A 24,752-nucleotide genomic window follows, 5' to 3' on the forward strand; every position below is an offset into this window, starting at 1 on the left:
CTGTTCATCTGTGTACACTACATGTACATTCCCAGCAATAAAAATGATTTTAAGACAGGACTGAAGGATGGGGGATGGCCATTGCTTCCTGATTGATTCAGCTTTGCCAGCTGTGTCACTTGTTGACAGGTTATACTAAATAACACTAACCTCAAAAGCGGACAGGAGAATAAATACTAGACTCCTCCTTCATGACCATACTTGACAACTATACTAATGATGCATTCTGTTATGAACCCACATGCAATATACTAGAAATTCATTAATACAGAAGCACCTTTTTAAAACCTGGGTCTTACTAAGTAGTCCTGTCTGACTGGAACTTGCCATAAAGTGCAGACTCACTTCAAATTTGCATCAATCCCATCGACACCTCCCCAGTGCTGGGGCTTTTGCTCTACATGTTGCTACTTGACTGTGGGGCCCCTTCAACAAGAAAAAACTTAGTTTAGTATCACTGAAAATATTTAACTCGCTAGTGAAAAGAGATCCCAACATGGCAGTCCAAAAACCTAGATCCAAACTGACTCATCCCTGCCTGGTCGTGTGACTCCGGAAGATCACTAGATCCTCAACCTACAAAATGAGGATGACTTACAGAAGCACTTCAGTGTCTGCAGGTAAAACAAGCCAACATTTTAAATGCTCTGTTTAATAGTAAATGTTACATAAATGTGTAACTGTTCCTGATGCATAAAGAATAGAGATAGCGTGGCTGACTTCAGGTCAGGGAACTAATGAGCTAATGAAGAAAGACACTGGAGGAATTGTGCCAGCAGGGCAGAAGGTAGAACAGACGCTTCTTCAGTCTACAGACAGAACATCAGAGTGGAGCAGCATCCTGAGGCAGGGTTAGTCGGGATGCTCCCTGGAGGCTGAAGAAGAAGTGCACCTTGACAACAAGGGAACTGAACTGACTTACTGAGTATTGTGCAGCACGGTCTGGATGAAGGCAGGATTTGTCTCCATAGAAGCTGTCACCAGGGATGTCAGCAGAGACCAGTACCATATTGCAGAGGCATCAGAGACTGAGACTCCAGATTTCTTAACTCTCTGAAAGCCAACAGCCCTCAGACCATGAATCCTAGTGTCACATCCATCACTAAGACAACGCTTTATGTTTATCTGGACATCTGTTGAGCACAAACAACAAGTTGAGCACTAGATTAATGTCTTTAAAGGGTCAACAAATGGTAGGCTCTCAACTAAAAGCAAAATGGAAAATTGTAAAAATATATTTTGGTAACAGAAATAAATAATGTGTACAATAGAACTAGCTTAGAATTAACTTGTCACAAAAACAGTGAGAAATCTAAGAAATTGTAAGAAAAATGTGTAAAGTTAGGAGTGATTTATAAAAGTTCTTCAGAATTTTATGAATCTTGTAAATTATATTTTTATAAATTTATATACTTATATAAATTTATATATATAAATGAATCTTATAAAATATAATTTATAAATTCCCACTTAATGCATGGTTTGAACATTTCTAGAATCCTAGAGTCTGCAGTTTCAGTATCTGGCTCCTAGACAGTTGTGAGGGGGTCTTTTTAACAACCAAGTCCAAATAGTGGATGTAGACATGACTCACATTCAGATGTCACAAGGGAAGCCATTTAAAAGGACACAACTTAGAGAAAAGAGTGCCACGGCCTAGGGCAGAAAGCTTCTACTTTGTGTAGGGGTGAGATACAGAGACAGTAGCTCTGTAGGCCCAGTTCCTTTGAACAAAGTAAAAGCACTTTTAGACCAGGAAAGCATTAAAACAAATAAGACATGAAGCATTCTGGCTTCCTAAATGAAATAAAAACTGTTATTTCCAAAATGCTATGTATGAAAAAGTTTATAATATAAAAAAATTAAAAATATAAATGTCCAAAAACAAAGGATAGGTTAGAATTGAAACATTTTTACAACTCTTTAAAAAAAGGCATCATCACTATATGAGATGACAACATATTAAATATACAAAAGAGCCTGGCATGGTAGCACACACCTTTAATCCCAGCACTCGGGAGGCAGTGGCAGGTGGATCTCTGTGAGTTCCAGGCCAACCTGGACTATATAGAGAGTTCCAGAATAGCCAGAATTACAAGGTGAGATCCTATCTCAAAAAACAAAAAACAACAATAAAAATACAAAAGAATGTGAGCAGAATATTATAATCTTTGGGAAATGCTATGTATATACTACATGCAAATATATATAATTCTATTTTTATTAAAGAGTGCTTTTTATATATACGTATAAACACAAACAAATTCATAAACACAAGAAGTGGTTTGAAAAGAACCACACCAAAGCAGCTGTGACTCAGCAACCTCTCTGTAGGAAGATTTTGAATAATTTTTGTTTGTCCATGTTTAAGTTTCCCAGTAAGAAAATAACAATACACTTTTAATTACAGAAAGGCTTTATTGCTTTTCTAAAGCTTTTGTAATTAGTAGATAAAATAATGATGATTTTCCTGTGGATGTAATAGAAGCAAATCAACTGGCAAGACTTCAGAAGCTGTCCTAAGGCTTAAAACAAAATCACCTCCATTCCTCCCATCATAACCCCTTCCACTGGACTCACAGAGCTGACTGATGTTGGCATTTTCTAGCAGTGTCACGTAGCCAGTGACATTGCTGGGGATGTGCACGTCTCGTACTTCCTGCAGATCACTGGCACTCCTTCCCACAGCCACTGTCACTTGCTGTGGCATGTAGCTCTGGTCAGTGGCAGCCACTGCAATGGAAAGATGCCTAAGCACGACATCTGGCTTCATCTTCAAACTGGAAAACAGACCACAGAAACCACCTGTGTTACGTGAGCCAAGCACTGGTGGGGTCACAGCCCCAACTCTTGACCTTGCATTTGGTACGTGTAAAGATGGATTTCTTTCTTTTCTTGAGGGGGGAGGTGTGCTTGTGAGACAGGGTTTCTCTATGTATCTCTGGCTAACCTGGAACTTGCTCTGTAGACCAGGAGAGCATCAAACTCAGAGATCCACCTGCCTCTGCCTTCTGAGTGCTGGGATTAAAGACATGTGCCACCACTGCCTGGCTAAGATGGATTTCTGAACGACTAACCTGAGCTGCTACCTATATATTTCAAAGGTTGTATGGCCTCCCTAAATCTCTACAAAATCATTCTGTTAAGCTAATTTTATACTTCCTTTTAAGCTATTAGTATAAGCATACACGGACAATATGAACATTCTAATAAAATTCTTTTACTAGTCAAGAAGCAATTCTAAACTGCATTCAAAAAGCTGAGTATAGGCCTCATTTATAGGTGAGCTAAGAGGAAACATGGTGAAGATTTCTATTTTACCTCCTAGAAGAGCCATCTCCCCAGGCCACATTCTAGATTTTTAAACAAATAAAACATGTACTACCCACCGTATCCAGTGTGAGCGGGCACTACCATCTGACTGCCAGTAGGATGATGTTTCTCCATTTGTCATCCTGTAGATGTCTGCAGGATTGGAGGATGTTTCTATATAAGCATAGCACTTTGTTACCGACTTGAGTTTATCCGTTTCCGGGCTTCTGGCTAGGTCTCCTGGGCTTTCTGCAGGAAAACACCAAAGCTTAGCTATTTTACAAAGGGAAAATGAAAATGGTCATTTAAAATATCTAATAGAAACATGCTTAACACTTTGGCAGCAAAATCTAACATTCCTTAAAAGACTCCTTTCAAAAAACCCATTGGCCAATGACTGCCCCATCTTCTCATTTTGCAGGTATGGAGGTCAGAGGATAAATTATCATTATTATTATTATTATTATTATTTAGTTTTTAATTTTATTGATTTTTATTGAGCTCTACATTTTTCTCTGCTCCCCTCCCTGCCTCGCCCCTCCCCTTTAACCCTCTCCCAAGGTCCTCATGCTCCCAAATTACTCAGGAGAGCTTGTCTTTTTCTACTTCCCATGTAGATTATTAGATCTATGTATGTCTCTCTTAGGGTCCTATTGTTGTCTAGGTTCTTTAGGACTGTGATTTGTAAGGTGGTTTTCTTTGCTTTATGTTCTAAAACCACTTATGAGTGAGTATATGCAATAATTATCTTTCTGGGTCTGGGTTACAGAGGGTAAATTATAAGAGATGCTTTTCTTCTACCATTGTGGGTTCTGGAGATGAAACTCAAGTCATCAATCTTGAAAGCAATCACAGGTGCCTTCAGTTGCTGAGCTATCTTGCAGACCCAAACTAGGCTTCTGAAGTAACTAACATTTCTGAGTGTTTTCTAGTTCCACTCTCTCCCATTTCTTCCTGGCTAATAGTCTGGTTTTGTTTGTTTGTTTATTTTGGGGTTTTGTTGTTGTTTTGTTTTGATTTTGGTTTTTCAATACAGGGTTTCTCTGTGTAACAGCCCCAGCTGTCCTGGAATTCATCTGTAGACCAGGTTGACCTCAAGCTCTCAGAAATCTCCCTGCCTCTGCCACCCAAGTGCCGGGTTTAAAGGTGTGCAGCACCATCGCCTAGCAATAGTCCGGTTTTGAAAAATCAAGTCATTTACTGTTTACACATTTGTAGTACTATATATACACATACATGCACTACAAATATAAGTCTATGCACCTATAAAAAACTAAAATTTACTTGGCTGTTTACTGACATGGTACAAGGAGTGAATTAACTGACCAAGAATACTTACCAAAAAAAAACAAAACAAAACAAAACAAACAAAAATTCCAAAAACTCAGCCAAATGGGTCAATTACCATGATAGAAAACATATTTTGCTCCTGGCATGTCTATTTTGACTGCTTACATTTTTGCTGGGAGAAACTTTGAAGTTTTATACAGTATACCCTACTAATTTTTTTCTTTAATTTAATGAGTAGAGGTGGGGCTACATGGACATCACAGCACACACACGGAGGTCAGAAAACATCTCAAGAGTCAGTTCTCACTCTCCACCTTTCTGAGAGGCAGGCTCTCTAAGTTTTTTGTTGTGTTATTTTGTTTTGTTTTATTTTTGAGACAAGGTTTCTCTGTGTAGCTTTGGAGCCTGTACTGGAACTCACTCTGTAGACCAGGGTGGTCTCAAACTCAAAGAGATCTGCCTGCCTCTACTGCCTGGCTTGGCAGGGTCTCTCTGGTTTCTGCTGCTGCACTGGATACTCAGACTAGCTAGCCTACAAGCTTTCAGCAGATTCTCCTGCCTGTGTTTCTCACCTCAACACTGGAATGCTGGGATTATAGATGTGCACCACTGTATAAGGCTTTTATATAAACTCAAGTCATCAGACACACGGGCAAGGAGGCAGGGAGAACATTCTTAGGCTAGAAACTGGTTATATATTTTCAGAAATGCAGACACAAGGAAGAACTGGATTACCCTATTACTAAACACTACAAAAAATAATGGGAGAACATTTTCAGGAGACTCTCCCATGCACATACCTTTTTCTTTTTGTACCAGTTGATCCAGAGACTCCTTCAGAACTGACGACCGCATGGTGCACATGTTATTGCAGTGGTCTAACATTGGGTAGGGAATCACCATACTAGAGATCCGATTGCGATGCAGAAAGCGCAATATCATTGATGAGTGAGTGCCAAGGCCCTCCTTTGACTCTGAAAATATGTCGATGAAACCTAAAGACATAAAATCCATTTTTTTTGGTGTTTTGGTGAAGTCACCACAAGAGTTCCCACATCCCGTGCCTGCTGCTCCCTTTGAAATGGCTAAATTAAAGGCAGTCACTAACTCTACTCAAATTTTGAGCTTTAATTATTTAAAAATATAAATAGGTTTTAAAGAAATGAACAAGTAGCAACCTCAGTTTAAGAACTTATTTTAGGGATTGGAGAGATAGCTTAGCAGTTAAAAAAATCTTTTCTTGAAAAATTATATAGCTTTTGTTTGGTTGGTTGGTTTTTCGAGACAGGGTTTTTCTGTAGCTTTGGAGCCTGTTCTGAAACTAGCTCTTCACATTGATCTACCTGCCTCTGACTCCCAAGTGCTGAGATTAAAGGCATGTGCCACCACTACCCGACTGATACAGTTATTTTTATCTTGCATGTATGAGTTTTGTTTGCATGTACATATATGCACTGTGTGTATGTCTGGTGCCCACAGGGGCCAGAATACTACGTTGATCCCTTGGAACTTAGTGTTTAAGCTAAGGTCCTAACAACAAAACATCTGCTGCCATTGCCAGTTTCTGAAAGAATCTTACGAGATATAAAGTACTTGACATATACTGCCTCACTTGGCCCTCACAATACACTGAAATGTAGCAGTGTTGTCCAGGGGTAGCGAAGGTCCATGTAGCCTTGCTTTATAACGGTGGAAATGAAGCTCAGGTGACTTACAAGAGAGCAAGAAGAAGGCAGGGTGGGGAACACTCCTCCACTCCCTCCTCCTGTTCTTCCCACCAGTCTAGGTCCTTCTCCCCAGTGTGTGATTTATTTGAAGTCTGCTCCTCCATCTTTTCTTCAGCCTCAACACCTCCTGCTTAGATGCCCACTTGGAAGCTGAGTGACTCCCCAAATATCACCTGCCTCTCATGGACCATTATCCCAAGTAATCTTATAAAGATGTGACACAGACCACACACCTGCCACTATTTAGAATCCTTTGCTGTCTCCTTATAACCTAAACTAATGAATCTCAAACAGGTTACTACAATCCAGAAGCACCAGGTTAAGTGAAGCAAGGAAAAACATGGCAACTTTTCTGGAAGCAGAGACATATTTGTGGATTTGGGGTGTTATTCCCCCCCCCATTTTTTTTTTTTTTTTGGTTTTTCGAAACAAAGTTTCTCTATGGCTTTGTAGCCTGTCCTGAAACTCATTCTGTAGACCAGGCTGGCCTCGAACTCACAGAGATCTGCCTGCCTCTGCCTCCTGAGTGCTGGGATTAAAGGAGTGTGCCACCACCACCCAGCTTTTCCCACTTTTTAAATGAGTCATAATGAATGACAAAAAAATTCATATAATGGTATTATTTGACAAATTTTCACATGTTCAAGAGACCTATGTAAAAAGCCTCAGATCAAGATACCAGCAGTCTCTGGGGACCTTGTATTCAACGGCAGAACAGATTCATTAGAAGCAAATAAAACTGCAGCAACTTTTTGTATAAAGCAATGGGCTAAGAAGAAATTCTGCGCTTAAAACAGCCTATTCTGGCTATATGGTCTACTCAAACCCGAGACAGCTGATTTCTAAAGACTCAAAATGTAGGCAACCCCTACCTACTCCCACATGAGGATGAGGCTTCATATCCATGATGCTGCCTGGATTTGCTCAGAACCCACACCAAACAGCAGACTGCTACACATGAGCACACACACACACGTACACACACACACAGTACACACATGCACACACACACACGTACACACACACACAGTACACACATGCACACACCCACCCAGAGCAATTTTGTAATGGAAAATGTTTTCAGTTTTAGAAAGGTTCTACAAAGGAATGGTTTCAGTGAACGCTATACATTAACAGTGAGAAACAACAAGAATGAGTTTCAGTGTGTGAAGACATCTGAGAGGAGGACTAGGAAATTATTTGATGCTATCACAGAGATGACCTCAGCTTTCAAGGGCTTGAGACTGATGATTCTTTTATGTTGGATATTACTACATATTTTTGAGTTGAAAGATTAAGTCATGAATGTATATTATGTGAGCACTTCAGGATCTGGACTCTGATCTTTCTCCATCGTCCCTTTCCTCCACTAGGCACCAAGTACAGCAGGCATTACTCACTGGTGGACTCCCTTCCATACCCTGCCTACAAAATCTCTCTGAGACTAACAGGATAGCTCAGGGGTATAATGCTTGCCTAGCATTTGTGAGGTCCTGATGTGATCCCCAGAACACTCATGCACATACACACAATCTGAGGAATCCAAATAATGTCATCCACATATTTGTAATGCAAAGGTGGGAGTGACCATGAATACTATGATATGTTAGCTAAATGAAATTCAAAGTTCACCTTACCTGCCATGACACTAGGAAAAACAGTACTACGTATAGGCTACCTACAATGCCCTGTAAGAATTACATAATGAAGGATAACAAAACATCCATTCTCCACTAAGATGCAGACATTATCCTTCCCTGGCTCAATACATCACTCGGCAGTAGGTCAGAGGTTTCAACAGCAATCAGATTTACAGTCTGCCAAGTCTATCCAGTCTTTACTCCTGCCTAAAGACACTAATTATTGTCACTTGGTGTACAGAACAGGCAAAGTCCTTAAGTCAAATGATGTTCAATGCTATTTCCCTTTCAAATTGAACTGTCATCTCACTTGAAAAAATGAAGGACAAATTTATTCTGATGCTGTCTTTACATAAGTCTGAGTGACCAAGGAAATCATCTGACCACAGAGACCAGATTGGGTATAAAGTGATGTACAGCACTTGCCTAACATGTACAAAGCCCTAGGTTCAATCCTCAGTATACACACACAGTAGGAGGGGGGCAGGCAGACAGAGAGAGAGAGAGAGAGAGAGAGAGAACATGAGCACAAAGAAAACAAAACAAACAAGCAAAAAAATTTAGAGTCAATATTTTTCAAATGTACAACAGGTATTGCTTAATTTTTAGCAATACTTTCTTTACAAAACTTACTAAAGTTTCAGAGTAAAAGTTTTAGAAAACAATAAAATACTTAACATATGCTAAAAAAATAAACTGTGAGAACATAGCAAAAAATAAGAGAAGGTCCCTGTTCTGATAGAGCCCACAGCAATGGAAAGAAGACAGACAATAATTAAATCAGTTTATTTATTATGCTGATATTATATTGTAAAAAACAGAAAAAAAGAAAAAGGAAAAAAACATTAATGCAGAAGAAAAGGCAGGATGCTATGAGAACATGCAGCATGGACCAAGCACACTTCTTAAGGAAGTAACAAGCAGATCTACTAGAGGGCAGCCTCTTGACCAAGGGGCAGAAAAACAGAAAACTACCCAGTCAGCACTGTTGAGAAATAAAAGTGAAGGATTTCACTAATTTCGTTCAGCTCATGTGTCTAATGAATGTTTTGAGAGGAATTCATGGTGTCACAGCTGGGCCAATCTCAATACCTACAGTACAACCAAGTTCATTTTGGTTCTAAGTTTTGTGCAATGGCAGCGCCATAGCCAATGAGACTTAGTTAGCCTAGTTGCCATTAATGCTAACTGAAAACACTTTGGCTCTAAGAGAACATCTTGAGTCAGAATTCATGTGAACACCTACCTGGAACAAGAGAGCAGGCTTGTAGTTGTCTGATGACATGGCTCAGCTCCCCCTGCAGATTGGCTCCACTGGAGTTCTTGAGGGCCTCCAACATATTCTCAGCGTCAACTGTCCCATCACCCTCAGCATCAAACTGGGCAAAGGCCTACAAGATAAGGGACATACATATGTATACGTGTGTGTGTGTGTGTGTGTGTGTGTGTATTTCACTCAAAGAACAAACAAATTCAGGATAGCAGGCGCTTTGTGTTTTGTAAGATATATGTATATATGTTTTATAACTTCATTTCTCCTCTGAGGCAGTAATTCTTTGACATCTCCAAATAATCTCAGAAGAAAGCATTCATTGCAAAATTTTAATAGTAGTAAATTGTTGTGGTTTGAATAGAAAATGCTCCCTATAGGCATGTGTTTGAACATTTGGTCCCTGGCTGGTTTTGTTGTTTTGAAGGGTTGTGGAACCTTCAGGAAGTAGAGTCTGGCAGATGAATGTGGGTCATTGTGGGAGGTCCCTGGGCTTTTTTATTGCCTGGCCCCACTTTCTGTCCAGTTTTTGCTTCCTGACTGTAGACTTAATGTGACCTCATGTGTTTAATGACAGGCGTTCCCTGCCAGGATGGACTGTAGCCTTTCTCAGAATGAATCAAAACAAATCCTCCCCGCTTAAGTCCTTTCTTGACAGGAAATCTGGTCACAGCAAGAAGATCTGTAAAGTACAGGCAATGTCAAACACAAAGATAAATCTGAAAGAACTGGGTACTCAACACAACTGCTACCTTGGTCTACTGCTTCATTACTTTTAATCACTGTGGACCACACCCCTTAGCCATACAGGTTCAGCTTGGGACTTTGTTTGAATACTAGTCTGTCCCTATAGCTGTGTGTGTGTGTGTGTGTGTGTGTGTGTGTGTGTGTGTGTGTGTGTGTGTGTGTGGTGTGAACTTCTTGATCTGAAACATAAGCGAGTTCTCACATTCACGGGCTGCTGCCTAGACAAGGTACACAGGAACAGAGTCCCACTAGCAGAACAGTGTTTATTTTCTAATATATAACCTCTGATCCCGCCACAGAATTGTGTCCTTTCTCCCAGTCTCAGTCCCTGTGCCCTAGTTTTTCTGTCCTGTTGCTAATACATGCATTCACATACATCCTCAGCACTACAGTCTCCTGACCTTTCCAAGTGAGCCTCTCTCCCTCCTCTGCTCCATGAAACAGGGAAATAACCAGGCTCCGTGATGGACACAATGCTCCCATTTCCATCCCATCACAGATACAGTATTCAAAAGGAACAAATACAGATTCCCACATTGGTAACCAGAAACTCTGGGCATGAATGCAGGGTGAGAGAGAATTTAGAAATAAAGTGTCAAGGGGAAAATCATAGCACTATTTTTGCCTCTGTTCAGCCTGACAAGACTATCCAAAAAGTGAACAGGATCAAAGATTACACTAATTGAAGTACAACATACAAGAGGCAAGCTCTGTCCTGTACCCTGCAGAGAACAGATTTTTTTTTCCTTTTTCTTTTTTTCTTTGCTTTTTCTTTTTGGCTTTTTAAGACAGAGTTTCTCTGTAACTTTGGAGCCTAACCTGGAACTCTCTCTGTAGACCAGGCTGGTCTCAAACTCACAGAGATATGCCTGCCTCTGCCTCCCAAGTGCTGGAATTAATGGCATGTGCCACCACCACCCAGCTGAGAACAGGTTTTTGTGGCATATGTGTGTTGGTAGAGGCAGTTCTAGAGCTTAAACTCACGGCCTTGCTCACACCAGGCAATCGCTTTACCACTGCACCACATCTGTAGACCAGGGATTTTTTACAGTGGAAAGGGTAAGCAGAGTGTCCTAGTCGGGGTTACTATTGCTGTGATGAAACACCACCATGATCAAAAGCAAGTTGACGACAAAAGGGTTTATTTGGCTTACACTTCCACATCATTGTCCACCACTGAAGGAAGCCAGAACAGGAACTCAAACAGGGCAGAAACCTAGAGGCAGAAGTTGATGCAGAGGCCGTAGAGGGGTGCTGCTTACTATTTTACTCTAAGCCATTACATGGTTTTCTTTGACCCCCACGCACACTGAGCTAGGCCTTCCACATCAATCACTAATTAAGAAAATGCCCAACAGCCTTTCCTACAGCCCAACCTTATGAAGGCATTTTCTCAAGTGAAGTTCCTTCCTTTCAAATGACTATAGTTTGTGTCAAACTGACAAAAAACTGGCCAGCAAAACTGACCTCTTGTCAACTTATACAAATCACTTTTAAGACACATCACTGTTAAGCCACAATCTTTCCTTACTTATTCATCCCCAAGATCATACATTAATATTGATAACATAATTAGAAAACATTTTACAAATTTAAAAAGTCCCACAGTCTTACAAATTCAAGCACTTTAAAAGTTTAGTCTCTTTTGAAAAAACGAAATGTCTCTTTTAAAACCAAAACTCTCAAAAGCAGAGGATGGGGCCTGACTAGTGAAGTTCCAGAAGGGCATTTGCAGGTCACTCAAAAGCCTCTATCAGGCCATTGCAGATTTTGAGTTAAGAATTTGTGGTTCTGATTAGCTGGGCCTGAAGGATTAGCTGCAATTAACAAGACACCATATGCACTAAAATGAAATCTTTGCTTTGCTAGGACAATAGATGTTGGTCAGCTGGAGCTGAGACATTAGCTATGATTAAGAGAGCAGTATCATTTAGGTGGTGAGAAGTGTTTCTTCAGAGTTAGTACACAGAAGCTGTGTCCCAGATGTAGCCAAGGTTGTGCCTTGCGCTGCCAGCTGAACTTGGTAGTTTAAAAGTTATCCTGGTGGGGCTGGAAAGATGGCTCAGAGGTTAAGAGCACTGGCTGCTCTTCCAGAGGTCCTAAGTTCAATTCCCAGCAACCACATGGTGGCTCACAACCACGTGTAATGAGATCTGGCGCTGTCTCCTGGAAAGTGTGTGTGTATGTATGTATGTATGTATGTATGTATATATATATATATATATATAAAATTTAAAAATGTTCAAAAAAAATTATCCAGGTGATACTAGTTTTTTGAAGCCACGAAGAATGAAGAGATCACAAAAAGCAATTGAGGCTTGGTTGGCACTGCATGGCAGGGCTGGAGTCCCTGAAGGGGCCCAGGAGAGGCTACTGATGAAAGTGCAGTCCAACTGCAGTAAAAGATCCCAGTCACTAAATTACCATGGGATGACCACCAAGGACTACAGCGCGTGTGGAGCTAAGCTGGCCTGAGCCTGCGGTACAATCTGTGCGCTGCAGAGGGTAGAGCCAGAGAAGTGGCCCAAGCCCTACACTGCAGAATTCTTTTTTTTTAATGTTTATTTATTTATTTATTATGGATACAATATTCTGTGTGTATGTCTGCAGGCCAGAAGAGGGCACCAGACCTCATTACAGATGGTTGTGAGCCACCATGCGGTTGCGGGAATTGAACTCAGGACCTTTGGAAGAGCAGGCTCTTAACCACTGAGCCATCTCTCCAGCCCCCACACTGCAGAATTCTTGAAAAAAACTAGAAATAGGTCCTGCTAGAGTGAAGGTGTCTGGTGAAAAGTCCATTTAGAAAGCAATCAGAAATTATAGGGTTGACATTCATCTTAAAGAATTGCTGGAGTTTTTTGTTGGTTTGTTTCTAAGTGGAAAGAATGATAGCAGTATTATGAGTTTTGGGTTGTTTTTGTTTTGAATTCTTATCTTTTAGAAATCTACAATGAGGGGCTGGGAGAGGTAGCTCAGCAGTTAATAGCACTGGTTGTTCTAGCAAAGGACCTGGTTCTATTCCCAGCACACACATGGTGGCTTACAGCCATCTATAACTCTGGGTCCTGGGAATTTGATGCCCTCTTCTGGCCTCCTCAGGCACTGCATGTTCATATATGTAAAACAACCATAGTAATAAAATAAGATAAATCTTTTAAAAAAATGTACAATAACAGAAAAAATATGTCAATATTTGCTTTTAAATAATTTGGACAACAGAAAGTTGGTGGTGTTTAGATCAAATAAAATTTGCCTTGAGTTGGTAGTTGTTGAAACTGGCTAAGGTATGTGGGGACCAGTTCACTACTATCTCCATCTTCCTATGTTTAAAAGTTTCCATTTATTACAAACAAACAAAAAAAAATACAGATTCTCTTCCTACATCTTGGCAGAGACCTAGGACTTGATCTCTAGAGAGTTGTAGAGATAGACTGGAACATGGCAGGTACAGCTAACAGTGAGAACGCCACACTGAAAATGGGAGGTTGGTGTTTACTTGCTAAATAAATGGTTAAGGACAACCTTCTCCAGGGCTCCCAGAATGGTAGCATCCAGTTTCATATCCTTCCAGGAGACAGAAGAGTCTTCCCTGGGGACACTGGCAAGGCTAGGAAATAGGTTACCCAGAATCACCCAGTGAAAGCGCCCAGTTAATTCATCTTACAGCCTGACTCACAGGCTATAGTCAGATACACTGAGCATTCAGGCTTTTAACCACTCCACCCCACCCCTATCCCTTAACAGAGTTTTACTCAGGCAGGCCTTTTACTTATGATTAAAGGCCTGGCCACCAGATACAGCTCTACTCTCATTCTCTTATTGTTTGGGTTTTTAAATTATTATTATTATTTTGAGATAGTGTCTCACAGTATGGCTAGCCTGGAAACTTACTGTGTAGTTTAAGTTAGTCTCAAACACAAGCTGAGTTTCTTACCTCTGTATCCTGAATACTGGATCTAGTCCCTTGTTCTCTAGTGAGTGGATAGCCCAGAATTACTACACACTTGAGAAAAACCTACTTTGAAACACAGAAGAGAAAACAAAGATAATGCAGGGAGAAAAAACTTAGAAGAGGGATTAATATTTTCATAGAAATGCTTAAAGATATTTTAACCCTGGCTTTACTGAGGTGCATATCTCATTTCCCATAAAGTTCACCCCATTAAAATGAAGAGTTCAGTGGGTGTCAGTATAATCAGAGTTGTGCAATACCACTCAGTATCTGAAAAAAAGAAAATATTGTAATCACAAAAGAACAGGATACTGGGCTGGAGAGACTGTTGAGCAGTTAGGAGCACCTGGATGTTCTTCCAAAACACCAGGGTTCAATTCCCAGCACCCACATGGCAGTTCAGAACTGTCTGTATCTGCAGTACCTGACTTATATATTGAGTTCCAGGCTGTCCTGCACTACTAAGAGAATCTTGCCTGGGCATATAATCTCACCCTTTGGGAGACTGAGGCAGGAGAACTGCTATGGGTTTGCGGCCATGCTGGGACTAAACATCAAGTACCAGGCCAGTCAAGGTTATACTATACACTAAGACCCTATCTCAAAAAATTAAGAAAAGAAACTCTCATTAGAAAGATTGAAAAGTAAAGTTTACTAAAGGGTCCAGAAAGTAGAGCAACCAAAGAAATGGTAGAAACTAGAAGGGAAAAGAAAATCAAGAAGACCGACCTAAAAGGTCAACTTCCGCATGATCTGAGTTCCAGAAAAGTGGGACACAGAATGTAGCAGGGGAAATCACAAGAATGATGACGCACAGACTTTCCCACACCAAAGTCCATAAAACTGGAGATTCCAAAGCAGAACGGCCTACATGACTAACAGTCCAGTATAAAAGCACTTTCTAACAGCAGCCAAGTACCATGGCACACAACTGTAATTTGTCACTTGAGAGGCAGAGGCGGAGAACTCCAAGTTTAAGGTCAGCCTGGGTTATAAAGTGAGACCCTGCCTCAAAATAAAGAAAGAAAGAAAGAAAGAAAGAAAGAAAGAAAGAAAGAAAGAAAGAAAGAAAGAAAGGGGCTGGTGAGATGGCTCAGTGGTTAAGAGCACTGACTGCTCCTCCAGAGGACCCGGGTTCAATTCCCAGCACCCACATGGCAGCTCACAACTGTCTGTGACTCCAGTTCAAGAGAATCTGACATCATTATACCAATGCGCATGAAATAAAGTTAAATAAAGTTTTTTAAAAAAAAAAGAAAGAAAGAAAGAAAGAAAGAAAGAAAGAAAGAAAGACAAAAAGACAAAAGACAAGAAATTCCCTAACAGTGAAGGAAAGAGGAGTTCTTATTTCTAGCAGAAATAAGAAACAGCTCTCAGGTAAGAGGTCAAGAAACAGAAATGGGAACAATTCAGTGGGCACAGTGGAGACAGCAGGTGGTAGGAACAGTGCATCTTTCGGAGGGCCTTTCTATCCTAGAAATCAACACTCAGCCACAATAATGTGAGAGTAAAATAAATATATATACATTACTCAAAAAGGAAAAAAAGCATGCTTTTCAGAAGGCGCCTAGATGAATGAACCAAATGAATGAACCAAAATGAATGAACACCACGAGACTGGAAAGAATAGAAATCACCCAAGACAGAAAGGAATCCTCAGCATGGTGGAAGCTAAGGCACAATGGCAATCTGAAGGGTAACAAATTCACCTTACAGCACATGAGAAGTCTTAGGGAGAATGTTCCTTTAAGAAGACAAAGTGAGGGGCTGGAGTGATAGCTCAGCAGTTAAAAGCACTGACTGCTCTTCCAGAGGTCCCGAGGTTAATTGCCAGTACCCACATGGTGGCTCACAACCACCTGTAATGACATCTGGTGCCATCTTCTGGTATGCAGGGATTGCATACAGGCAGGATAGAACCTTCATCCAGCAACTGATGGAAACACAGGCAGAGACCCGCAGTGGAGCACTGGGCTGAAATCCCAAAGTCCAGCTGAAGAGGAGTGAGAATATGAGCAAAGAAGTCAAGCTTACCTGAGCTAATGGGAGCTTACCACCTCCAGCCGGACAGGGAAGGAACCAGCATAGGACCAAACTAGTCCCTCTAAATGTGGGTGACAATTGTTTGGCTGGAGCAGATTGTGAGACCACTAGCAGGGGCACCACGATTTATTCCTACTGCTTGTACTGGCTTTTGGGAACCTATTTTCTTTGGATGGATACCTTGCTCAACCTAGATATAGTAGGGAGGGCCTTGGACCTTCCCCAAAGCAGTGTGCTTTACCCTCTCTGTGGAGTGAATGGGGTGGAGGGTGGCACTGGGGGACGGTGGAAGGAATGGGAGGAGAGGAGGGAGTGGAAACTGGGAACTGGAATTGGTATGTAAAATGTAAAAAGATAGCTTGTTTTTTTTTTTAAAAAAAATTAGATTAAAAAAAGAAAACTATATACATAATAAATAAACTTAAAAAAAAGAAGATGACAAAGTGAGCAGGGCTTAGAGGCATAAGAGAATTAGGGTCTCTGTGAATTCAAGTCCACCCAGAGTTACTTGGTAAGACTCTGTCTCAAAAAAATAAAATAAACAGCCAAGTGGTAGTGGCACACACCTATAATCTTAGCACTTGGGTAGAGGTAGGTAGATCTCTGTGAGTTCCATGACAGCCATGACTACACAGAGAAACCTTGTCTCAAAAAAACTAAATAAATAAATTGATTAATTAAAAGACATTATGAAAGCTGGGGAGAGGTGGCTCAGTGGATAAGGGTACTTGCTGCTCTTCCAGAGGACCTCAGTTTGGGTCCCAGCACCTACCCAGGTGGCCCCCAATCAGTAGAAACTCCAGTTACAGGGGATCCAGCACTCTCTTCTGGTCTGTGAGGGTCCTTCCCATGCATAGCATGCATTCACACAAACACACATAAATAAACTAAAGATACATCTTTTAAGAAGGTAGGCTGAGGGCAGGAGGAGGAGTGGGAGGTAGAACTGTTGTTGGAATATAAAATGAAATTAAAATAAGTATTTTTTTAAAAGAAACAGAACATAGTCAGCTCATCTACAAACTAAGAACTGGTGGAGAGATAGTGAAGAAGGTAGTTCTACTGAGCTCAGCAATTGGAATTTTATAACATTCTCTCATAACTGGCAAAAATAAAAGCAATAATAACAACCTCAGGGGGAAAAAAGAAGGTGGTCTAGGCATGGTAACACATGCCTTCAGACCTGGCACTTGAGAAGCAGAAGCAACTTTTTGAGGTTGAGGACAGCCAGGCCTACATAGTAAGTTCCAGGACAGCCAACACTAACTACATAGTAATGTAGTCTCAAAAATAAAAGAAGCCACTGACAGAATATCCATGCGTCAGAACATGTTGACCATTTTTGTATGATGACATTTAGACAAATCATAGAGAATCTGTAGTGCAACAAATGACAAAAAACCTAAAAATTAAACACAATAAAAGTGCCAGGGGCTGCACTCATAGAACACAGAAGGTGCTGGGGAGTGATCTCTCACACGGCAAAAATCTTTTTTTAAAGTAATAATTCAAATGTTAACTCCAGAGAAAGTAAAAAGATTTCTAAGTAAGTGGAAGTTATAGTGGGATACTACAGAATTCAATTACGGAAAGAACTTTCCTAATCTTTGTTATACAAACATCAAAGGGTGATCTAAACAAAGCTGATACCATCCTAACAACAGCAGGTGTAGTCATGAAGGGAAAAGACCCATCTCCTATGTGGTGGGAAACAAAATGGATAAAACCCAATACTGAAGAGGCTCCAAGAAGTGGAGCTGGAGAGGTGTTTCACTGGTTAAGGGCACTGGATGCTCTTCTAGAGGACCCAGGTTTGATTCCCAGCACCCACACGGTGGTTCATAACCAACTCTAACCCCAGTTCCAGGGATTCCAACACCTCTTCTGGCCTTCTTGGACTCCTGCACACACATAGTGCACAGATATACACTCAGATACACAATGCACATAAAGTAAATAAATGTATTTTTAAAATCTCAAAGAAGTGATATAAGCATGTTATTAGATGAGTGATACCATGATGAATACCAAAAAAAAAAAAATAGCTAAATTGCTGAAAAGCAACTGGTCTGGGAAGTAAGACACTAGGGAAGAAGTGTAGAGCCACTGTTTTTGAGCTTGGTGGACTCTACACTCCGCACATATATACATATATAACTAATAAAAATAGCTCCCTCCAATTTGATGAGGTTTTTTGTTTTGTTTTTTTGTTTCTGTTTTGGTTTTTTGGTTTTTTGAGACAGGGTTTCTCTGTGTATCTTTGGCTATCCTGGAACTCACTCTGTAGACCACGCTGGCCTCGAACTCACAGAGATCCGCCTGCATCTGCCTCCTGAATGGCCCGGCTTCAATTTTGTTTTTTAAGACAGGGTATCACTATGCAGCCTTGGCTGGCCTGAAACTCACTATGTAGGATCACACTGGCCTTGAACTCACAGAGATCTGCCTGCCTCTGCCTCCTGAATGCAGGGATTAAAGGTAAACTAAAAACCAAAAAGTGAAAGTATCTACTTCAAGGATGGAATGGAACGGATGAGTAACTTTAATTTTTTTTTTTTTTTAAACTCAGGTCATCAGGCTTCAGCAGCAAGCACTTCTACCCACTGAACCATCCTACCAGAACCCCACCCCCTGACCAGGGCACCATTTTTCTTCTTTCCTTCCTTCCTTCCTTTCTTTCTTTTTCTTTTTCTTTTTTCTTTTTCTTTCTTTTTTTTGTGATAGAGTCTCACTATGTAGCCCTGGCTAGCCTGAACTCTCTGTGTAGACCAGGCTGGCCTCAAATGCAGAGAGTCGTTCGCTGAATGTTGGGATTAAAGGCCTGCATGCACTATCACACCCAGTTTTACAACCTCCTTATAAATAGCAATGTAATGCTTCCTCTCCTATAAGTAACATACACACTGGAGACACCAACCATGAATGAGATTGTTTGAACAATTGAATAAAGGTGAATATTGTCTGGGTAAGTCATTAAACACATGGAAAACTAAAGATAATTAACTAAAAAAAATAGGTAGGCTGAAAAGATGACTCATGAGATAAAGATGACTGCTGCTGCCAATTCTGATGAGCCAAGTTCAATCTCTGGGACCCACATGGCAGAAAGAAGGAACCAGTTCTCACAAGTTGTCCTTTTACCTCCATATGCACACCCTGGTACACATGTACTCCCCACAGGCACACATAAAAAAGTTAAATAAAATATAATTTAAATAGAGTATATTTGAAAAAGAATATTGTTTGAAGAAAAGGTATCTGTGTATACCTTTACTTGTATAAGTAAACAAATATTTAAATGTATATGTGTGTGTGTGTGTTTAAAAGACCAGAAAAAAAAATAAATATTTGAGTGTTAATACTGGCAATAGGTGCCGGCACACGTCTTTAATCCTGGAGGCAGAAGCAGGCAGATCTCTGTGAGTTCAAGACCAGCCTGGTCTACAGAACTAGTTCCAGGACAGCCAGGGTTACACACAAACATACAAAAAAAAGTGTACTATGATATGGGATGTCCTTCTGTATATGTGTTGCTTTTATTGGCTAATGAATAAAGCTTCTTTGGCTTATGTCAGGACAGAGAGAGAGAGAGAGAGAGAGAGAGAGAGAGAGAGAAAGTAGGCAGAGTCAGAGAGATGCCATTAGCTGCCGAAGGAGAAAGATGTCCAGATGCCTTCCGAATCCTTAGGCCACAACCTCATGGTGATACACAGATTAATAGAAATGGGTTAATTTAAGATGTAAGAGTTAGTAAAAAGAAACCTGAGCTAAAAGACCAAAGAGTGTTGTAATTAATATAGTTTCTGTGTGGTTATTCAGGTCTGGGTGGCTGGGAACAAACGAGTTTCCCAAGTTCACTTATCTGCATTTCCAGTCTTGTATAATACAGTGCCTTTCCAAAAATAAAGGGGAAAATTTAAATATTGGGAAATGTTGGGGGTTAGAGGTATGACATATTGGTTCAGTGCTCATGTAGCTTGCTCAAGGCCTGCATTTCCACTGGAAGCTACACAAAGATTCAAAGCATATCCCAAATATAAAAAGTGGACATGGGGTGAGGAGAAAGGTGGTACTGAACCCTGAGCATCCAGGTGTGACTACAACAGGATCAGATAATAGCTACTTTCTAACTTTCTGGTATTATGGCATACTAAGGAAATAATACTTGTATGGCTCCAAGGTCCATGGTAAATGCAGCAATAATTCAGTTGGGAATGACATAAGGGTTTGGAAACTTTAATTTCTGAGGACTTGCTAAGCCCTAAGTATTGTGAAAATCTTTTATATGCATAATATCATTAATTTCCTTAACAGTAATGATACTAGAAACCTCCACTTTCTAGAGAGGCCAAGAGACTTATCCAAAGTTACTCAGCTGTCACTGAAACAACTCTATTCCCCTTCCTTTCAGTAGGGAAGCACTGGGGTTCATTGCAGTTTGGGGGTCAAATACTTAAAACTTCTCTCAGCTCCATCCCTGCTCTCCATTATGTCCTGTTGTCCATGCTAAGCCTGTCAGCCTTGTAAGTGAGCCTCACACTCGAAACCTTGAGGCTGCAACCAAGTCCCATTCCCACCCACGCTTCACACCTCAGGTGCTGCCGGAACCCACTGCTGCACAGCTGGCCACTTCACACACAACTCCTATCACATATTGCTAGTGAAAGACCTACCCAAGCAAAGCCAGAAATAGTGACGTTTTGCTATTTTTAACAATTCTGTTCATCTGTCAATGGGTAATGAATATAATAAAGAAATTTTATACAAAACATAAAGGCATTTGGACTGAGAAAAAAATCACAACAGCTTTGTTAACAGCTTCTTTGAATTAATACTTAATTTCCTAATGCCCAGAAGGTGTTCTTAAAATGTTCATGCTCCTGAGCATCCCTCATGCTTTACAGGCCTGCAGTATCTAACCATATACATAGTCATTCAATGCTATTGCATAAGCAGCTACTATACACACGCCTGACCCTGTGCTTGGAGCTGTGGATATGATGATGAATAGGTTAGGACCTGCCCTCCAAACCCCTCAGAGCTTAAAAGACAGATCTATAAACTAACAGCAGCAATGTCATAACATGATTAACAAAACAAAAGAAGTGACAGCATGAACTACCACAATAGCTCATATACACAGAGTCTTAGGTACACACACACCAGGAGAGTTCTGAGCACTTCACACAGACTTGCCACAATAATCCTACAGGTCATGCTATCTTTTCAGTGTGAGGAGCAAAGACAGTATTTTGTTCAAGACCACATGGTTAGTAATGGTAAGTAATGGCTGAGATTTGAATTCCGGCTATGTATCCTGAACATCCCACACTACCAACCATTAAATCATGAGCCAAGCAACACTGCAGAGATCAGAACCAGGAGGGGACAAGATATTAAAGGGTAATACTAAGAGTAACTCTTCTATGAGCTCTAAGGGTAACTGGGGGTTGGAAAGCCTATGAAGAGGTACCCCAAAGAGAAGAAGCAGAATGTGGGCACAGAAAGAGCATGCATGGCAGACTCACCGGTGTGGCTAGGAAGGAAGTAAGAAACAGGAGAACTTCTGTAGCTAAACTATCACAAGGGCACTGAGGCTATGAAAGTGCCAAGGGCAGACCAGAGCTGACCACCCCAAGTCTACCGAGTCCTCATGGTGAAAAAACTGCAAAGCTCTAATGCACGTCTTGGGGCTGCAGTTCAGTGGGAGAGATAGGAGGTGCACATGCTTTATACCATCTGAACCCTTCTCCAGAACTCTGAATGGTCAGCCACTTTCTCATACAAACATCAGTGAGAAGCAGCTAATGTCCTCTAAGTCAGTCTCTTTCCTATAGCCAACAGAAAACACTGTGGGGAGGCCATTCAGAACACACCTGCTCCTTCTGTTCAAAGTGGCCTGTAGATCAGAGAAAGCAGGGATCAGGTCTTCTAAGCCCTGTGCCCCTCTCCATTCAGCCAGTTCTCTATTTGGGAAGGCCTTAGTCTCATTCCCATTCTGGCTGTCCCTTTTGATATCCCTATATCTTACCAGTGAAATTCATAGTAGTATTTATCAAGTTTTATTGGCTGATATACCAAAATAGAATCATGAAATAATGAATAATGTAATGCCTTCTTTCAACAGATAGGTTGTATTATGAGATTTTTTTCTATTCCATTCTATTATCCCCCCCCCCCCCCTCTCTCTCTCTCTTGTTTTCAAGACAGAGTTTCAAGACCTGACTGTCTTGGAACTGGCTTTGTAGACCAGGCTAACCTTGAGCTCACTGAAATCTGCCTGCCTCTGCCTCCCAAGTGCTGGGATTAAAGACGTGCACAACCACCGCCCAGTCTCTTTGTTTTTCTTTTAAACAATCAGGATTAGACTCTAAGTAGATTTCTAACACACTGAAGGGGCAATATGAAAAAATATTGCTTTGAAAAGAGGTGCCCAAAACTCAATGTTCTAGTCTGTATTCCAAAATATGACAAGTCATGCCTGCTGCATCCTTGAAAGGTCTCAGGGGTTGTGAGGAAATTAAGAAAAGACACACATACCAACTTCTCTCCCTCCTCACCCTCCCTCCCATCCCCCCCTCCCTGGACTGGGCTCTCTGATGAAACTGCAGCATCCAGGAAGCTCAGTGGAGTTATTATACACAGCTGAACGAGGTAGGGTTATTACATACAGATAAGTAAGGAGGCAGGATTTATGATAACACAGAAAGATCAAGAGGACAGGTTTGGATAATCTCAGTAGGAGCAGTCTCTGCAGGGGAGTGAGCAATCTTTTGTAGGAGAGCAGTCTTCATGCCATGAACACTGAGGGGGAAAGGTCAGCTATGGTGCACATTTTCTGCACATGCTATCAGCACCCACACATGGACTAGAGGAAGGCTTTGCCAATCCTCTGAGCCTTATGGGGTAGGGGAGGCTTTGTTATTTTCTAATGGATCTGAGACTAGAATCCTTGACATGACTGTACCCATGTCAATAGCACACGTTTACTCAGGACTTGACTCACTTGGGTCTTCTTACACCTATCCTTTGCCTCTCTAACCATCAAATGAGGCCAAAACTCATCTACAGAAAGATGGCAGTCTGGTCTGCCACACCTTTTCTTCCTGACTCAAGCCTCTTTTTTTGTTTGTTTTGAGATCACTGCCTCATTATGTAGCATTTGCTGGCCTGAAACTATACAGACGAAGTTGGTCTCAGACTCGCAGAGATCCACCTACCTCTGCCTCTGGAGTGCTAGGATTAAAGGTATGAATCATCATCCTGGAAAAGTCTCTTGAATTGTCTTTTTGAAATTTATTTTATATTTTATGTGTATGAGGGTTGTTGTCTTCATGTATGTAAGTGCACTGTGTATGTGTCTGTGTCTAAGGGTTCCAGGTACTCTGAAACAGGAGTTATGCACAGTAGTGACCTACCATGTGTTCTGGGAACTGAATACAGGTCCTCCACAAGAGCAGCAAATGCTCTTAACCACTGAGAAGTCTCTTTAGCTCTGAATTGTCTTTTTTTTTTCTTTCTGAGAATTGAACCCATGGTCTCACGCACGGAAGACAAATGTTCTACCAATTAAACTATCTCCTTGGTCCCCTGAGGTCTCTCTTTATAATATTTCTACTATATGCTTGTATTCACAAGATAATCATTCACAGTATACAGGGGAGGGACACTTTGATGGCTTCATGTGGGAGACAAGTAGAAACAGGAGATAATAAGTATAGCAAAATCAAAGCCACGTATGGTGGCACTGCCTATAATTCCTACACTCTGAAGGCTGAATCGGTAGGATCAAGAAGTTAAGGCCAGCTGTCTCAAGCAAATAAAACAATAGTAGCAATAAGAAGTATAATAGAATCAGACTAAGAAAGAAAACCTGATTTAAGTGTTTAGCTTTATTCATTTTCAACTCCTTAACTGCTACTGTGGTCTAGACACATTGTAAGGTCAGAGATATAGTTCAGTGGTACAGTGCTTGACCAGCATGCCCTTCGTTTAACCTCCATCACTGCAAAACAAAACAAAACAAACAAACAAATACTGCACACATGAACACAGATGCTGAAATAATCAAACACCAGAACTGTGGGCTTAGACCAACAGATAACACTGCACTAATAGGCACATGAGGGGAGTCTGAGCTGACTCAGTGCGACTTCTCACTCTCCTTTCTCTTCCATGACATCCTCCACAGATAACCTCCATAGGGCACTTAAAAGTCTGGATCTGGTATCAGGCCTGCCACTGGTGGACTCGGCAGGTTACCTACTCACTGAAGTGTTGTAGGATATTATTTTAAGATGTGTTACATTTGTTTATGCTGTGGAACATAAACAATGTTTATATTTAGTGATGCAAAGATGTGTGGCATTCTTTTATGTTGCATTCAACTCTGCTGTGAAGCTGTGTTACTTTGTCTGTCTAAACCACCGGACTGGTCTAATAAAGAGCTGAACAGCCAATAGTAAGGCAAGAGAAAGGATAGGTGAGGCTGGCAGACTGACTAATAGGAGAAAAAGAGCAAGATCTAGGAGAGAGAGAGTAAGAGAAGGATGCTAGGGGCCAGTCACCCAGTCACCCAGCCATGAAGTAAGAGTGAAAGTGAGATATACAGAAGTAAGAAAAGGAAAAAGCCCAGAGGCAAAAGGTAGATGAGATAATTTAAGAAAAGCTGGCTAGAAATAAGGCTGGGCATTCAGAAGTAATAATAAGCCTCCGTGTGTGACTTATGTGGGAGCTGGGGCGGGCCCCCAAAAGAGCGAAGAGTCAAA

At 41.0% G+C, this 24,752-nt stretch overlaps 1 protein-coding gene across 4 annotated transcripts in view; it reads right to left on the reverse strand.

Moving 5' to 3' along the window:
* Zzef1 (zinc finger ZZ-type and EF-hand domain containing 1) overlaps positions 1-24,752 on the reverse strand; it is a 130,451-nt gene that overhangs the window by 98,042 nt on the left and 7,657 nt on the right. For all 4 annotated transcript variants that reach the window (XM_048448684.3, XM_048448682.3, XM_048448683.3 and 1 more), the window contains exons 2-6: positions 9,216-9,360; positions 5,403-5,597; positions 3,390-3,561; positions 2,581-2,780; positions 923-1,133 (exon numbers count right to left, since the gene is read on the reverse strand). In XM_048448684.3, coding sequence (XP_048304641.3) covers positions 923-1,133; positions 2,581-2,780; positions 3,390-3,561; positions 5,403-5,597; positions 9,216-9,360 — 923 coding nt within the window. The remainder of the gene's footprint in view (positions 1-922; positions 1,134-2,580; positions 2,781-3,389; positions 3,562-5,402; positions 5,598-9,215; positions 9,361-24,752) is intronic.

The sequence above is a fragment of the Myodes glareolus genome, chromosome 9 (assembly GCF_982192425.1).
Source record: "Myodes glareolus chromosome 9, mMyoGla1.1, whole genome shotgun sequence".
Classification (NCBI taxonomy): Eukaryota; Metazoa; Chordata; class Mammalia; order Rodentia; family Cricetidae; genus Myodes; species Myodes glareolus.